This window comes from Drosophila takahashii, chromosome X (genome assembly GCF_030179915.1).
Source record: "Drosophila takahashii strain IR98-3 E-12201 chromosome X, DtakHiC1v2, whole genome shotgun sequence".
NCBI classification, from domain to species: Eukaryota; Metazoa; Arthropoda; class Insecta; order Diptera; family Drosophilidae; genus Drosophila; species Drosophila takahashii.
Window position 1 is genome coordinate 10,484,180 of NC_091683.1, and position 18,889 is coordinate 10,503,068.

Genomic DNA, 18,889 nt, shown 5'->3' on the forward strand with positions numbered 1-18,889 from the left:
AAATAGCAACAGGCGAGGAGCAGCGATAGAAACAACAAAATACTGTATGCTAATTCGGTGTCAACTTCTGCCGCGAGTAAAACTCCCAGCTCTCTGCTTTCCCTAAACCAACAAAACAAACGCCAGCAATTTGCATCATCCCGTTCCGTTTCGAATGGGGATAGGGTGATAGTGATAGTGATAGGGATGCTGATACCGAAACCGAAACTGATGCCAAAACTGAACCGATGAATGCTCCCCCTAACTCCGCTTAAAGTGCTCTCGTCCTCCGGGGCAGGGAGGCCTTAATTGATATGCCAATTACATGGCGAACACCGCAAGCGAATCTATTGATATGCAGGTCAAATGATGTAATTAAGCCCAAATCAAGTGCACATTAAGCCATGAAACCAATAGCGGTGGCTATTCGCGATGCTTTTGAAGAGGGGAGCGTATATATTTAATGGCCCTGGGGAGTTAAATCTGGATGGAATTTTGATACATTTGAAGGGGCCTTAAATGCAATTGGTTTTGTTAGTAATAAATTCCAAATAAGCTAGTAAGCGATAGTTTATCTATAAGCGTGATAAAAGTTTAATTTATTTCAGCATGTCTAAATAAAGTCTCTGCTCGGGCGCCAGTGGCAAACAAAGATCTCTCAAAATGTACTTTATTTATACTGTTTTTCATACATTTTATTAACCTTAAAAATGCAGTACTCAGAATAAGCCAATTGTCTATTCAAAATAACTAGCACAAATCTAAGGAATGGCAAGGTCCCTGTTCGGGCGCCAGTGTCAAATGATGATTTTAATTTATAACACTTACCGCACACAATAATAATAATAATGCACAGTTACCAGGAGTTAGTAAAGCACTTTTTAATAGGATTTAAGATCAGCCAGTGCTGAATTGTTCGCGTTTCAGCGCTGAAAGCCTCACATTACGCATACGTGACGTGGTCCGTGTCCAAAGGGCTATCCTAATTGCTCTGCCCACAACCCAACAATGGCGGGGCGTGAACAATAAAACACCAGCCATCTGCCTCGACTTTATACCTCGTTTTGTTTTTGCCCCCCCCCCCCCCATATATTCGTACATTTATATTTTTGTGCAGAGAGCGCACGCTAATTACGGTGAAATATATGTTGGATTTGCAGGTCATCTCGCTGGAGGGCTGGACGGACATAATGTATTACGTGCAGGATGCGCACAGCTTTTGGGATTGGATATACTTTGTGCTGCTGATTGTGGTGAGTGTTGCTCTTTTTTTTCGGGGTTCAGTGGGTTAGCGGGTCAGGGGTCATGGTGTCTGGCGGCCACTCGCTTTGATCACGAATTGAATATTTAATGTGGGAGAGGAGACGGCTTAAAGGGCCTCGAACTAATTGAGCCAAAGTTACAGCTAGGGCAATTTGGCAATGCAAATAAGTAAATTACTTTTAAACTATGACCACACACGCGCAGCAGGTTCGGTGCTCAGGTGGGCGACCAAACAAAGCGGCAAAGTTTGTCTAGGAAAAATGCTATGAATTTCATGAAGCTGGCAACATGTTGTTTCCCTTCCCCTTCCCCTCTCCCTTTTCCATTTTCCATTTCCATTTGCCACTTTCACATTCACATTTTCCCACCCAGCGACTGTCCACTTGCACCAGTGCCATCTTCGAGTGGACTCCAGTCTGTTGTGCCGTCATTTGCATGGCAGGATTTGTGCTCAGGTGTCCTTGGACTAATTAAAAGCCTTTATGGCTCACAGACACTCGCACAAGTGGACGCACACAGCTACAGACACAGATGCAGACACACATGGCGAAATTTCATTATTTATGTTTGAAGTTTACTCAACCTTTCTCTCTGTCTCCGTCTCTCTCACTCTTTCCCCATCTCTGTCTTTGTCGCTGTTCATTTCGTGTGCAAAATGATTTTGCTCTTGTTGCCAACAACTTTTGGTATGCAAATAGTTTTCAGTTGCCACCCAAAACTCACTCCTCCATTTGCCATGGAGGGAAATTGCTTATTTATGTTTTATGCATTTTCTGCCAAGCTCACGAGTTTCGAATTCGAAGCGCTCTCCTTGTTTTTGAAATATGTTTTCAATTTAAAGTTTAGCAACATTTCGATTTTGGTCTCTCGGCGGAAGAATTACTACTTATAAGTTAACTTGTTCATGAGCTTCGGAAGGATGCACTGCAAAGCATTTAAATTCGAGAAAATTAAAGTAGAAAATTGGTATCTCAAGCTTCTGTCTTTGAACTCTCGCGACAAGTTAAAACCTACGTATTTTCCGATTAGGTTAGCTTAAAGCAATAGTTTGAAACTTATTTTGCCAAGTTTTTCAATAATCCATAAGCCAGCTTCAGCGAATTCAGGCAGACAGTCAGCGGACTCTGAAGTTTTGCGGTTTCAAGTTTTGAGATCAGCATCCTGGGCGCCTTGTAATCCCCCCGATGACCGCCAGGTGGCGTCTGGCGATCCCCCAGCTAATTGAATTTAAGTGGCTGGCTGAAAAGGTCCTCCCAAAGGAGCTGTTTGCTGTGTGTGTGTGTGGGAGTGGGAGTATAAACAAAGGCAGGGGAAAACTTTCAGTTTGCATTTGTCGCTGGCAGCAATGAAACTGAAAACTTTTAAACGGAAATGCGAAAAGTTTGTACCAGCGACTACAGAGCGCCACCTGCTGGCGCGAACCCATCTTTTTCTTTTCGGCTAACCTTTCATTGCATTTTTCAGGCTGAGGTTTTCCAATGAATCCATGAATTTAATTACTAAGGTCTGCCTTTACAATTACAGATCGGTTCGTTTTTCATGATCAACCTGTGCCTGGTCGTCATCGCAACGCAGTTCTCGGAGACCAAGAAACGCGAAATGGAGCGGATGCGTCAGGAGAGGGCCAGGTACACCTCCACCTCGACCTTGGCCAGCAGCACAAATAATTCGGAGCCGGCCACCTGCTATGCGGAGATCGTCAAATATATCGCCCATCTGTGGCGACGCTTCAAGAGACGAATGTTAAAGAAGTACAGATTATATAAGTATGCTGCTTGTACCTTTTAATTTCATTCAATTATGTCTTTCGTTTGTTGATTTTAGTTTCCGGTTTCCGTTCCCTTTCCCAGTCTCTCTCTCTGAATCTCTCACTGTCTCTCTCTGATTTTATTAAAAGACCCGACCCCCTCGAAGCAAAAAGAGAGGCCTTAGAAAGCTTTAGGCTTTAGTCACTTGAAACTTGATTGATTACTAACCCCTTAAAGCGACTAATTAGCTCACTAATCTCCCGACCTGACAGGGAAACTCGAGCAGCGAACATGGACTTCGACCCAATCACCTGTGATTTCCTTAAAAATTCCAAAAATTACTTGGTTATTTTTGGGTGCCTCTTTTAATCGAAGATTATTCATTTTAAATTCTTATTCTTCTGTTTATTTTGTTTCTGACTATTTGGTGTTCAAGCTTCATTTCCATTTGGATTTTTAATTTAAAACCCATTTGTTTAAGATGTCTTGAAGTTATTTATTTTTATTAAACTTCCTTTCTTTTTGGTTTAGCATCTGTTCGAGTATTTCGCTTATAGCAGATATTGATTAGCATTAGTCGAGTTTAGTCGCCAGGGCATGAATGTGTATAGCTAGAAGTTTCAAGCTAGACGAGTTCAAATATACTAAACAACGCATCCAACACTTGTATGAATAGTGGTGGTTTCCCCTAAAGAAAAATAACTCTTTGATCAAGAGCTCCTAAGTTATGAAACTTCAACTTATTTTCGATTTCAGCGAAAACATTTTAAATTGCATTATTAAAGCTGACTGACCCTTGACTTCTTTAAGAGTAAACTTAAGCTCCAAGCTAATCCCATCTCTACTCAGCAACAAAACCCATCCTTTTATGTGCCTTACACTATGTTGCTGCCACACTGTGATGCCACATTTATAACAGAGTACAGCATACAGAATACTGAATACCGAGTTAAGCGAATGGCACTGAATCCGCAGATGGGACTCGTGTTAATTTGGATCATTTGCATTTTTGTACTGTCGTTGTCCTTAGTTCATTTGATTGAATTATGTAATTGCGATTGTTGTCTGTCTAATGGCTAAGCACACACACACACACACGACATGGCACTGACACTAATGAGAGCGCACGTACAAATGAAACCCCCCTAAGCCACCCAAACCACCCAACCACCCCCTTTAGACGATGCACGTGTGGGAAACCTGACCCCCCCGATCGACCCCAAAAACAGAGAACACGATGTTTTGTGTACAGACATGAGTGTGTGAACCCCGCGAACTGTCAGTTGAACTTGTCGCTAATCGAATTGTTATTCCACCCACTCTGCCACCCACTCTGCACCACCGAAAACCACCCACAGGTACCAGCGACAGCAGCGCAAGGAGGGCCTACTGCCCAATGCCGACAATCTGACCTTCTCGCCGTCGCGGATCAAGTGCCATCATCCCAAGTGCCCCAAGTACAGTAATCGCAAGCCGTCCAGCATTCAGGATCAGATGATTACCGTCATGGTGCCGCTAAATTCGGCAGCTGGCAATAACAATAACAACAACAACAGCACTAGCAGCAACCACAATGGCAGTGGTGGTGGTGGTGGTGGTGGCAATGCTGCAAGTTGCACCACAGTCGCACTGGTCAATGGGATAAACGGTAGTGCCGCCAGTGTGACCATGTCCTCGGCCCACCACCAGCAACATCAGTTGCTGCAACAGCAGCAGCAGCAACAGCAACAGCAGCAGCAACACTCATCCTCCGACAACACAGAGCAATCGCTGAACGCCGAGGGAATTCCCCGAAGTTCCTCGCTGAAAAAGTCACTGAAACCCGAGGGCAGTGCCGCCGAGCAGAAGACCATATTGCTCAAGTTCCCGCAGCAGATGATCGATTCCGAGCAGCTAATTGTGAGTATTGCTGCTTTTACAGCGATCCCAGACCAGTCCACAAAAATAGACCACCCAAATTCAGATTCGAAACGAACAACAGTAACAGAAACAGCATATAAATGTATATATATTTCCAAATTGCCAAAACAAAAAAAGAAAAATAGCCAGCTAACAAAAACAGACAGCAGTCACAAACGAATAACATAATAATAATATTAATAATAATCTCTCGTATCTGTTATAAACCTCGCTAAATCTCATAGCTGCAGTTGGGAAATTTGGGCAAGGTACTAAATACTAAACACTAAATAAGTAAAATAATATGTATGAATGCCAGCATAATTTATGAAAGAGCGCTGTGCAGCTATTCGGTGAAACCGAAGTCTGAATAACCTACCTGAATACAGAGAGGAAAAAAAGAAGGGGAGGGCATTCAAATACACAAAATATGAAATTCACATAAAAACGGAAAATGGATAAGGAAAAAACACTTACAAATTGTAGATATAAACGATATGTTTGCATATTAAGTGCAGTTGGAATAGTTTCTGTTTGCCTTTGTGTTTATAAGCACATAGCGAATTGATTGTCCCATTGATAAATTTGCTGCCCTTTGTTCCAGCCCCATTGTCCCGCCGAAATGCCCATTAATTATTTATATCATTTCGGTTTGTTTGCGCATGTAAATGCCGTTTGAAAGCAGAGACAATAACCACCCGACCCTTTTTTCTATTTATATATATATGTCCATATGTCTGCCATTAAAGCCATAATAAATGTTAGTTGGGGTCGTAGAAAATGGTTAAAGAATAAAGTGTGTATTGTGTGTAGTGTGTATTGGTAATTAAAACCCTTAAGAATTGAAAAATTTACAAAAACGGAAGGTACATATTTAATTTAAGGAGAAGATCCTTGTCCATCCTAATATAGCTTCGTTACCGTAGCTTGCTAGTAGTTAGTTTTCTAGACCCAGTTGAGCGTTATCTTCCATTTCATTTCCCCAAGTCCGCGATTCTATTGTAAGCCGACTGTAATACCGTTTACCTTGTAAAACACACCCGCAGAGCCACCCGTGCACCTCGGGCTTCCTCAGTCCGCCCACCTCGGCCAGCCGACGACCTTCGGTGATGTTCAACGAGTACGTCCTGCTGCACACGCCCCCCGCCCTCAACGCAGATCCTGCGGCGACGGGCACCACCTCGACGGTCGCCACCACGGTGGCCACTGTGGCAGGAACGGTGGCAGCAGCTGCTGCAGCAGCCGGTGGCAACAGCAGTTCCGGCCTGAATAACCACCAAAACGGTGGTGCCACCAGTGGCGGTGCAAGTGCAGCAAACGCCGGCGGAACGAACGAGAAGAGCAACATCTTCTCCACGGAGAAGATGACCCAGGCCGGCGATGGAAGCATCTGGCAGGTGAGTTGAGTGATATTGTAATGTAAAAATTGCCAAAAGATAAAATGTCTGTGGGGTGTAAATGCAAATCGATTGGCAATTTAATAACGAGTTCAGAAAGGTATGACAATCCATACTTTGAATCAGTATTTGCTTTGTTTTAGCGAAAAAACCGGTTTTGTTTTTTTTTTGAAAATTCGGGATTTCAGTTTTTGACAAAAATTAAAATATTTTCTTTTGGTTTTTTTGCTGAGTGTTGGCCAAAAATGGTCCTACACCAAAAATACATACTGTTTTGAACAGATAATAAAATTTGCTATAAATCCATAAAATTTTCCGTGCAATTTTGGAAAAATAAAATTTTCGCCAATTTTTAATTTTTTTATAAGGGGGTACCCCATGATTTTTTGCGAAAAATTAAAAATAAATAAAACGTCAAGGTTTAAATGCCAATCGTTAGGAAATTTAATAACGAGTTCAGAAAGGTATGACAATCCATATTTAAAATCAGTATTTGCATTGTTTTAGCGAAAAAACCGGTTTTGTTTTTTTCTGTTGGAAATTCGGAATTTCAGTTTTTGACAAAAATTGAAATTTTTTCTTTTGGTTTTTTTGCTGTAACTTGGCCAAAAATGGTCCTACACCAAAAATACATACTGTTTTGAACAGATAACAAAATTTGCTATAAATCCATAAAACTTTCCGTGTGATTTTGGAAAAATCAAATTTTCGCCAATTTTTAATTTTTTTATAAGGGGGTACCCCATGATTTTTTGCGAAAAATTAAAAATAAATAAAACGTCAAGGTTTAAATGCCAATCGTTAGGAAATTTAATAACGAGTTCAGAAAGGTATGACAATCCATACTTAAAATCAGTATTTGCTTTGTTTTAGCGAAAAAACCGGTTTTGTTTTTTTCTGTTGGAAATTGGGAATTTCAGTTTTTGACAAAAATTGAAATTTTTTCTTTTGGTTTTTTTGCTGTAACTTGGCCAAAAATGGTCCTACACCAAAAATACATACTGTTTTGAACAGATAACAAAATTTGCTATAAATCCATAAAATTTTCCGTGCGATTTAGGAAAAATCAAATTTTTGCCAATTTTTAATTTTTTTATAAGGGGGTACCCCATGATTTTTTGCGAAAAATTAAAAATACATAAAATGTCAAGGTTTAAATGCCAATCGTTAGGAAATTTAATAACGAGTTCAGAAAGGTATGACAATCCATACTTAAAATCAGTATTTGCTTTGTTTTAGCGAAAAAACCGGTTTTGCTTTTTTTTTGAAAATTCGAGATTTCAGTTTTTGACAAAAATTTGAATTTTTTCTTTTGGTTTTTTTGCTGTAACTTGGCCAAAAATGGTCCTACACCAAAAATACATACTGTTTTGAACAGATAACAAAATTTGCTATAAATCCATAAAATTTTCCGTGCGATTTTGGAAAAATCAAATTTTTGCCAATTTTTAATTTTTTTATAAGGGGGTACCCCATGATTTTTTGCGAAAAATTAAAAATAAATAAAATGTCAAGGTTTAAATGCCAATCGTTAGGAAATTTAATACCGAGTTCAGAAAGGTATGCCATTCTTTCATTTTTTTTGTAAATTGGTAATTTGCAGGGACTTTCTCTGTTCGGGCGCCATGTCAGCACATTTTTCGTTTAGTATAGGTTTTTATTCATTTCTCCATCCTAAAAATGATTTGACCTCTCCATTCAACAGGTGAATCTACCGCAGAACATCGGCACCATTGCCAATCCCTATGCCGATTGCTCTGAACTGGGTATACACGATGCGATGACTTGTCAAGAGCTCTTAGCATTCTCTGTGGCCTTTTCAGCGGCCTTGCCGACCGGCCAGAGTACGCTAGAGTCCTTCTACACATCGCTGGCCCGCTGCGATCCTCACACCGCCGAGGCCTTGCGGGCGCACCACAAGCCGCGTGCGGTGCCACCAACTGGGCCAAATTCAACGCCGCCGGGCGCCGAAGGAGGCACTGCAATGGTGGCCTCAACGGCCGGTGATCCCGCATCCCAGACGCTCGAACCCTCGACCGTATCGGCTGTGGTGGGACCTACAGACACTCAGGCGGGGAACCACCACCGCCGCAAGGAGCAGTCGCACCACCAGCCGTCTCACCACCAGCAGGCGCACCACCATCACAACAATAACAACACCACCAGTCACAGTCGAAACTATCGAAGACAGGGCAACTCGCGAGTGCGAGAGCCTCGCACTCCAACTGGCAACTATATGGAGGACTATGCCTGCTGCTATGATCTCTACCAGAACGCCCTGTCTCCGCTGGACGAAAGACCCAGGCAGAGATCGCCGACGACTCGATGTCTAATTGCGGTATATCGCTGCATGTCGCGTGGCTGCAGCTGGGTGCGTCGCTACATTAGGCGATTGGTGGAGCACAAGTACTTCCAGCAGGGCATCCTGCTGGCCATCCTGATCAACACCCTGTCCATGGGCATCGAGTACCACAACCAGCCGCCGGAACTGACTGCCATTGTGGAAACGAGCAATGTGGTCTTCTCTGGGATCTTTGCCGTTGAGATGCTGCTAAAGGTTGTGGCCGAAGGACCATTCCGCTATATTGCCAATGGGTTCAATGTCTTCGATGGCATCATTGTGATTCTCAGGTGAGTGAAGGGCTGAACCAGAGCCCCAAGGGAAAAAATATCCCCGACAAGAGTCTAAGATAATCCTCCCCGATATTAGTGCCATTGAGATCTGTCAGACGTTCATGGGCAACGGAACGGGGGGCGGTGGCTCTGGTTTGTCCGTCCTGCGGACCTTCCGGCTGCTCCGAATCCTCAAGCTGGTCCGCTTTATGCCCAACCTGCGACGCCAGCTGTTCGTGATGCTGCGCACAATGGACAATGTGGCCGTATTTTTCTCCCTGCTCGTCTTGTTCATCTTCATCTTCAGGTGAGTTCGATTGCCGATAGTCCACCACCACGACCACCACTCACAAACACACACGGGCACACTACACACCAACAACTACACTAACACACACACAGACAGACTCACATGCACAAGAGAAAAAAAAAAGAAAGACACCAAAACCAACACAACCACATACACACACACACACAGAAGAAGAATGCGGAGATAACAAAAGTAATGATGAAAAAGAAAGAAAATTCAATATAATATACAATCGATAAGTTATCGAACGCGACCCTGCAAACAAAATATGAATGTAAAGAAAATGAGTGATTAACACAAAGAACCCGAGCCACAGAAACAGAAACAGTTCAGTTTCGTTAGCCCATAGCAGTCGTCTTAAGCCCAAACAGTTCCTAGCGCCTCACTAGCTGCTTACCACATAGATGAAAGTCCTACAACTAACCCATCCAGCCAGCCAAGCAAAACCCCTCCCAGCCATCCATCATTCTAAAAAATCCATTTCTTTCTAAGGCATTTATTGCACAGGAAGAAAAGTTCAATAATCGTTAATATAAAGTTGCTTTAAAGCTTAGAAGTAAAATGTATCTAAACAACTTTCCAGCCAACTTCTTATGCAATATATCGAAGCAAGTACTGAAATCTAGACTTCTAACTTTGTTTATTCCCTATAACTGCAGAACCTTCGACCATTTGATAGAGGTTTCTCTTCCATCCATATTCTCCATCATCTATCGTTTCCCCAGTCTACAGGATCCCAAAGGCCTTCACCACCCTTGTCCACCGCATAATCATACAAAGACTTACACGTATCTCTTGAACCCCTGCCTCTCCAAGTCCCCGCTCTCATTTATGTGCTTCTTCGACACGATCATTTCCACTGCGTACCACTTGAGTATTGCCTATATGAGTAAAGATTTGCCTTAATGTCTCTCCAAGCGGTTTCCTAACGATTTCTCTATTTTACACTACTTATATTCTTAAGCTCTATCTCTTGGTATCTTTCTCACTTACTGTCTCTGAGTAACATTTGAAAATTATGGAAGAATCGTAGTTAGATGACGTTACAAGTTGTGTAACTTTTTAAGCAATCGATCTCGTACCCGTACCAGCAAGAACTGTACCCGTATCACTTGATATATATCTCTCTCTCTCTCTCGCTATATCTTTCCCGATCCTCCTTACCCCTCTTTATGTCTCTATTCAACCCCCAAAGTGCCGTTAGTTGTCGTACACTTTGAGTCCCAGCTCGTTTACTTTGCATTACTCTTACACACACCTTTTCACAACTCACTTACACGGACAAAGTTTCTTCGTCTCTCTTTCTCTCTCTCTAACCTCTAATCTCTGAACTTCTCTGTTTCTATCACTTTTTCGCTCGTGTCACTCTCGATTTGAGTTCAATTTCAAGCACCGACCAAGTCGTTGCCTTTCTTGATCAACTTTTTTGGGATATGTTCATTAATCTGTACTTAAATCATTCACAAATTGTTTTCCAACACACAACATTCACGCAATATTTCTTTCAAACTCTATCGCTATCTCTCCTTCAACGACATCCACTCATTTGAAGCTCATTTGGTTGAACACACCTACAACTACAGCAATAACAGCCACAGAAACAATTAGTTAGCTTAGTTAGTTAGCCAAAAACGCTTTATTCCATTTCAAATTAACTAAGTGTGTATCCTAGCTTCTCTTAGCGTTAACCAACACTGCAACACTTCCAAATATATACACTGTCACACACACAAAAAGCTCTCGGCTTGGCTTGAAAATGCGGGCTTCAAAGCTTTGCTGCTCGGCGCTTTTCACACAGACACACGGCACACGCACACTCACGCTCAAAAAGACACTCGACAAAAAAGTATTTGGAAAAATTAAACGTAAGAAAATACTTAAAAGATCGTACGCTTACTTATTGTGTAGTTGCAGTCGCTGAAGTTTGATACATACCTATATATACCCGTACTCTCTTTCTATCTCTATATATACCTATATATGATTACTCGTAATTGATATACTCGTATAACTATGAATATTCAGTATTCACACACAGAACGACAACAGCAAAAAGAACAGCATTACACACATTAGCTAGCCTAGTTGGTAAAGTAAACGTAATCGAGTTTGTGTAGTTAGAATAGCAAAAACACAACAGCCACACGAAACATCCGACTAGACTCTATAACCCTCACAAACTCAATATTAACAAGCGAATAATGAACCGAACGAACTGTAAATGGAGCTGAACCCGAAAAAGAAGCCTGCCTCACCACCGATAAACCAACTCGATAAATGCCCCGTATAAACTCGAAAGAGAAAACTAAAATAAAGCCGAAAACAGACAATCAAAACCAGACCAAAAAAGAAAAAAAAACAAAGCCAAGGACCAATTCTTCCCCATTAATCGCAAGGCTTAAGCTTCTTAGTTTCTTTGGAGCGAACTGTACCTTTGTTTCGTTTCCATTCCGTTCCGTGGTCCGATTCAGTCGCTTAGGCGGAAAGCCTGGAAAGCCCTCTTTCTCACTTTCTCTCTTCTTCCAAGTGTTTTTATTTGTTAGCTTTCGTTTGCCGCTCACTTCACTTACAAGAACACTTACTAGCTCTAGCCATATCTCCCATGCTCTCTCTCTCTCTACTAGCCTATCTGTCTCATTCACCCACACTCTGTCTCTTTCTTTCTTAACTATCTCTCTCTATATATATATTTTGTCTCTCTCTCTCTCTCTATTTCTCTCTTTGTCACACTCCACACAAATTAAAAAAATATACTAAAAACAATCCAATAATAATCGAATAAAATGAAAACCGAAAATTAAAATAAACCTAAAAACTATTTGTTAAACACAACCCAAAAAAATACCCTAAAAAACCAAAAACACAAAAATATATAAGAATATATATTAAAAAAAAAAATCGAAAACGAAAAACAATCAAACAACAAAAAATATATATATATCATATTATATATCAACAAAACCAAACCATCACTTTAGTATACTCGGCATGAATCTGTTCGGATGTAAATTCTGCGAGAAAGTTAACGGAGAGATGATTTGCGATCGTAAGAATTTCGACAGCCTGCTCTGGGCGCTCGTCACAGTGTTCCAGGTAGACCCATTGCTATCAGCCTTATACCTTACGTAAACCTATATATGTATATATCTATACTACTACTACTACTATTACTACTCCTAATGTTACGACATAATCTGCTACTGATATGATTACGATAACCTAACTGTTCATGAAACCGAAAAAGAAACAAAAAAAAGAAGAAAACCCCAAGAAACCCATTACGAATTCCCAGTGAAATACGTTATGATACGTTGAGCATTTAGCTATCTTTCGTTTTCACTTTTCTTTCGATTTCTATTTCGATTACGATTTGTGTTTCCGTTTCCGTTTCTTTCCCATTTTCGTTTCTGTTTCGATTCCGATTCGATTAACCGTTTGTTTTCCGCTTCAATCTATAACTGTTGTGACGTTCTATCGCTCTCTCACTCTCGCTCTGTGTCTCTGTAACTGTCTGTCTGTTTTTTGAGTTGGTGCCAGTGATTTGGAGATCGAAAATCGAATCAAAATCGAATCACTCGCGCACACGCAAGCTTATGAGTTGTATCATTTCTTATCCAGCATTTCGATTGCCAGACATCGAGATCGACTAGCTAGCTAGCCGTCTTGCTCGCTCGCACTAATTTGTGGTGTGCCCTTGATTGAGTGTGGTATTCAGTTAAAGACTTGATTTTATTCGATACCGATTACGATTCTTGATTCTTGATTTGGCATGCATGCGTTGACCGTTGCGATTACCGTTAGCTAACCGTTAGAGTTAGTGTTAGAATTACCGTTACCATTGCCGTTGGCGTTACGATTACCATTACCGATTACCGTTACGAGTTCCATAGCAAGCAGCGCGCATCCGCATGTCGTTCGGAGTATTCTTATGTATATGGGAATGTCCATAGGCCATATGTTCATAAGATCCTTGTATGTGTATGTATGTATTTGTGTGATGTACATTGATGCACCAGGTAAGCATTTCCGTTCGAGTTTGTTGCGCTTCCGGCATGCGATATAAATATGAATATGATGTACTTATATAACCGATTAGAAATGAGTTTGCATCCAGCATCTCGAACACTTTGCATACACCTCTCGAAAAAACACCCACACATTATTTTTACACCACTCTGTCTGTCTCTCTCTTGTTTCGCTCTGTCTGTCTCGCTCGTGCCTTCTTTATGTACCATATATATGCTTCGATTTTTGTCTCACACACTTTGCTCTATGTCCTACTTTTAAGTATATACCTATCTATAGACCATATGCTATTCTAGACTCTAAGTTGTATAGATCTCCACCCGAAAACCCTCTGAAAGGAGAACTCTCTCTGTCTCTGTCTCTCCCACTGTCTCGCACACAGACACAGCCACACATACACAAGCATAACCAACCGATCTCCCACTGTAACTATCTGAAATCGAAGTCCCCCCTGTTGATCAGACCCACCACACATAGATACATAATACATACATGCGAAACACCTAAAGATTCTCCTGTAATTCGTAGAATTTTTCTGGTCAGTTCAAGTTTCGATTTTCAAGGACCCGAGACCAACTGTAAAATAAAAAAAAAATAAACTCTTCTTCAGCACAGCACACATTTCTAGGAGGTATATGTAAATATGCAGCCAGATCGAGAACTACCCACCAACCAACCAACCACTGTGTATATAGACAGACAGAACTCACCAAAAACGAGGTAGATAAGATCAGAAGAATCCAGGCCAGCAGAGAAATCTTTCTAGTCTCTATAGAATCACAAGTACCCCCGAATAACACCCATATATACACATGTACAGGGACCACTAGATGAACCTACTACTCGTTTTTATCCCTAGACATATAAGAATCGCAACTATATAATATATAAATATATATATATATATACGAACCCAGCTCTCTCTCTATACCTATGAACCAGTTTATATAGCCATTAATGAACTATGATAACAGACACACATCTATGACTCTATAAATAAATACATATGTATACGGTATATATAAAACATATATATAAACCTGCAGCATACTCGGCATGTATCTGTTTGGCGGTAAGTTTTGTAAATTTTTGGACGAATCCGGACTCGAACGCGAGTGCACGTGTCCCGAAATAATCAGCCGGCATCCGCAATGCGAGTGCGATCGCAAACACTTCAACAACATTTTGTGGGCCACAGTCACAGTTTTCCAAGTAAGAACAATAATACAGCAATAAACTACCTACCACCCACTTACCCACAACCCGATTGCCCCGATGTTCCCGCCACCATCCAAAGCTGTACCACCCACAACCCCAGAAAAAAATCGCCCACTTTGAACAACAGCTACAACAATACCCACCTATTATTACCAGTCTGATATTCTTGCGATTATGACAAAGTATTTAACGATCTTACGTATAGCCACGAAAGTTCCCAGTTCCTAGTTTCTGCTCTCTTTTACCGCCTCGTTTGATTTTTGATTTACATTATCCAACTCCTAGCCCTTATCTAAGTACTCACCAGTTGGTTGTATTCCTTGAGTTCTCTTCTATTCAGCTTTGTTTCCGACCTTCTTTTCTATTTTGTTTCAATTCCGATGCCAGCAAATGTAGACGTAGAGTTCTTCACACACCCAAACACCCACAAACGCTTTAACGCATAGACACACGTCCATTGGGTAGGCTCAAATAAAAATATAAATGAAACGAATGAGTCCCTGTAAATATTGTGAATGGAAGGACAATCAACTAAACTTCACGATCAATATGTGTGTATGTGCTTCCTCCTTGGAACTTTTTCATTCTGTCACTAAAAGCAGTTTTTGTAGAGATGTCAAGGATTATTCAGTTGGATTCGATTCCCAAGAGGATTATTAATATTTCAGAAAAATGATATTTTTAATAAAATATTAAATGCTATGTCATTGAAATTCTACAAAGTTATTACAAGATTCAAAATTAAGAATATAAATTATAAATCGATACTTATCGACAAAGTTATCGACAGCGTTGACATCTCTAATACGCAGATTTGCGCAACTGTACCAAATAACCGAAGGTCCAGGGAACGGACCAACCATCGGTTATTTCACATCAATCTTTTTCTCTCTCTTTCCCTCTTCTCTCTCTCTCCGTCTCTCTTTTTCCCCTCTCTCGCTCACACACACATACGACATAATCCAAGCAAAAACCGTTAACGCTGATGCTCCGAGTTTTGTTGCATGATTTTTGGGATCCTCACCTTAATTTGCCCTCGGCTTTTGGCTTTCGGCTTTATAATTGTATGCCAGACCCGAATATCAACCTTCGATTGCGATTGCGACCTCCCAGAACCCAATGAATCTACCATCTACAGCCACACTCATACAAACTGTATATATTTGTTTAAAATTTTTTGTTTGTTCGTTGGTTTGTTTGTTTGTTTGTTGGTTCGTTGGCTTGTTTAAACCGAAACGAAAGTTTTTATTTCTCAATTTGCTGCTGCTGCTTTCTTTGCCTCTCGATCTTTGCCTTTGCCTATATCTCTTTCTTTCACCTAGTCGATCGATCCATTTAACAATTTGTTGCCAAGCAAGCTGTATAAAAAGCGTTCTTAATACATCTATATATTTTTAAAGTTGCTTATGCGCAATACAAATGTACAGCCACCAGAGTTTAGAAACAACAACAAAACCAAAATCAAATTAATTCGCCTACCATATAAACCGCATTCGTATTGTATAGCAAAAACAAACAAAAAATCAAATAGAATAAAAACCCATTGGCACTTTGTGTACAAAGCAAAAACAGAATGGGCGAAATGCTCTGTGAAAAATTTAAACTTTTTACAAATTTCTATATGCAAGAGTTCTCTGCGCTTCTTTGCTCTTTGATTTAGTCCGAGAGCCGAGCCTTTGCCGCTTCTCTTAAATTATTTGCTTTTGGCTTTGCTTATAGCGTGCTTTAATTATGGTTTAATCTTTATTTCGATTTCGACTTAGTTTTGCTTTTGGTTCGTTCAAAATGCCACACCACGAATTATTGTTTAAGAAAGGAATCACCTTGAGCAGCTTCTTAACGGGCTGCCCACAGATATTTTGAGTCAAGCCACCGCCACTGCTTGATCTCCCTCAAGACCCCATCTATAACTCTCTTCCAACTATCTCACCTTCTCAGGCTTTACCTATATCCGAGTGTTTCTGGATATTTTGAGTTAAGTTAAAAGACTAATCTGGAAACACTCTGGATAAATGGTTATCCGTACTTTCAGTTATCTTAAACCTTTTTTCCCCTTGATTGCATATTTCATTTATTTTTCTTGACCACTAAAAGTGATAATACTTTTAAGTTGTACGCTTTTTTTGATGTTTGTGCCTGAGTTACCAAAAACCAAAATGAACAAACTGCTAGTAGGTTCACATAAGTATATACAAAATGTACTCATATGAACCTATATATAAAAAAAAACAAAGTTTGCCGTTTTGATCTCGCTTTCTATATCTGTCTGTCTTTTGTCTGACCTTTTCCATTCGTATTTCGTCACTAATTACTTCCTTACTTACTTACTCACTTACGTTCTTTGCCACCCACCACAAAGAGAAAATTACAAAATTTGTTTATTGGTATTTCGTTCTTTTTCTTTCGCTTCTTACGATATATATTCCGATATGTGTGTCCCGACATGCATATATATATCCATGCGTATGTATGTTAAATCTGCACCACGTTTGCCGCCCCCGCCACTGCAACTGCCACCGATCAACTACAACTACAACTCAACAACAACAACAACTCTAATCAACAACTCACCAAAAAAAAAAACGAAACGAAACGAAAACCAACAAATGTTTTTAGATACTCACCCAAGAGGATTGGAACGTCGTGCTGTTCAACGGAATGGAAAAGACAAGTCATTGGGCCGCATTGTACTTTGTGGCACTAATGACGTTCGGCAATTATGTGCTATTTAATTTATTGGTGGCCATTTTGGTTGAGGGATTCAGTTCAGAGGTAGAGTTTTGCCAACAACATTCCCCTGTCCCGAAAAATATAGCGATCTTTGGATCTTTGCGATTTGCTATATAAAATATATGACTTCTAAATAAACGCATGCGAGGCTTCAAATTTTGATCTTCTATATATAATTTAATATGCGATTTCTTAATAAAAATCAGTTGATATTTTGTTAGCAATATTAGTTTAAAGCTTTTGGACATTCACAGTTATTGAAAAGAAATGTAAACAAAATACTATTTTTTTAATTTGATTAAAATATTACTAAATCCTCATTAAATCCTGGTTAAATTTGATCTTGAATTGATCAAAAATTCTGTGAAGAAGGTTCTTAAATTTAAACAAAATTGTTTATTAGTTGTAGCACAGTGAAATTAATGAATAAGAAACTTAATTTTTTAAAAACATGATTTCTTAAATAAAAGACTAGCTTTTTTTGGTGAATCCCCGATCATAATATGAAGCTTCGGGTGCGTCGCGACCCCAATCCCATCATTTCCCCCTCTCTTCTTTTTCCAAACGGATGCGGATGAGCGGAAGTACCAGCGAGGGAGCGCCAACCCATCCGAATGCCACCCGAAAATCCCCGAACCGAACCGAACCGAAATCCATCCGGTTGACGAGAAAGTCTAATTTTGAAATTTTGATTCCCTCAGCGAAATGAACGTCGCGAGCGCGAACAGCGCGAGTTGGTTAAGAAACTGCGCGAGGAGACTTTGGCCGAGAACTACAGCGATGGTATGTACGATGAGTCGCGGAGCGAGGCGGACTCCTCGACGACCAACGATAGTTACTACGAGGTGCGCAACCGCTGGCGATCGGCGGAGGATGTGCGCAAGGTAAGTGAGCTCAGGATCAGGATCGGGATCCCTCCATCTCACAAAAAAGACCAGGTGTGATTGAACAAAAAAAAAAAAGAGAGTGTCTGATAGCTGCATGCTGCATGCGAATGTATGGGTTAGCTTGAGTTTGAGTGCCTTGTCTTGAATATCCACGTGTGTTGAAAAATCCCCCCGCAGCTGCAGGACTCCGCGGAGCTGATCATCGAGGCCAAGAGCAACATGCACCGGCAGCGCCTGCTGCAGCCGACCCACGACTACCAGATCAACGAGCTGCCCCCTGCCTCCGCCTCCTCTGCCGCTCCCTCGGCCTCTGGCACCTCCGGCGAGGCACCTTCTCCTCGAGATCGAGAGCCGGGCGGCGGCGGCGGCAGCAAGGAGGAGGGGCAGCAGCAGCAGCTGCAGCAGCAGCTGCAGCAGCAGCATGCCAAGCCGCGCGGCGGCCTCAAAAAGGTAAGGTTAACCACACTTGACCACTCTGACCACCACACCACCTGCATCCACCCGACTCGCACACAGACATACTCGATCAAGGAGCGGCGCGGCGGTGAGCGGGAATCGCGGGAGTCGCGCCTCTCGAAGATCCGGCTCGTCCGGGATCCGCCCATCATCACGACCACGGCGGCCACGCCGCAGGACTCGCCTAGCACCACTCTGGAGCCGGGCATGAGTTTCCGCCAGTGGGGCGACATGGAGGTGAGTGAACAGAGTGCCAGTGGTGGCCAGCAGAGGCAGTTGCTCTACCGCTGCGCTGCCAGCAATGCACACGTACGCTGTAAAGCAGAAAAACGTCATGCTGCTTCTGCTGGCCACCATTTGCCG

The 18,889-nt window shown here is 41.4% G+C and overlaps 1 protein-coding gene across 3 annotated transcripts in view; it reads left to right on the forward strand.

Annotated features, from left to right (window-relative positions):
- The window catches only part of Ca-alpha1T (Ca[2+]-channel protein alpha[[1]] subunit T), an 87,135-nt gene that overhangs the window by 58,042 nt on the left and 10,204 nt on the right, over positions 1-18,889 (forward strand). For 2 of the 3 annotated variants that reach the window (XM_070219195.1, XM_070219193.1), the window contains 11 exons: positions 1,140-1,232; positions 2,767-3,008; positions 4,349-4,889; positions 5,936-6,286; positions 7,992-8,917; positions 8,997-9,206; positions 14,282-14,447; positions 17,070-17,225; positions 17,885-18,067; positions 18,248-18,520; positions 18,587-18,763. In XM_070219195.1, coding sequence (XP_070075296.1) covers positions 1,140-1,232; positions 2,767-3,008; positions 4,349-4,889; positions 5,936-6,286; positions 7,992-8,917; positions 8,997-9,206; positions 14,282-14,447; positions 17,070-17,225; positions 17,885-18,067; positions 18,248-18,520; positions 18,587-18,763 — 3,318 coding nt within the window. Of the gene's footprint in view, positions 1-1,139; positions 1,233-2,766; positions 3,009-4,348; positions 4,890-5,935; positions 6,287-7,991; positions 8,918-8,996; positions 9,207-14,281; positions 14,448-17,069; positions 17,226-17,884; positions 18,068-18,247; positions 18,521-18,586; positions 18,764-18,889 lie in introns of those variants that run through there. The other variant, XM_070219194.1, reaches the window with a different exon arrangement.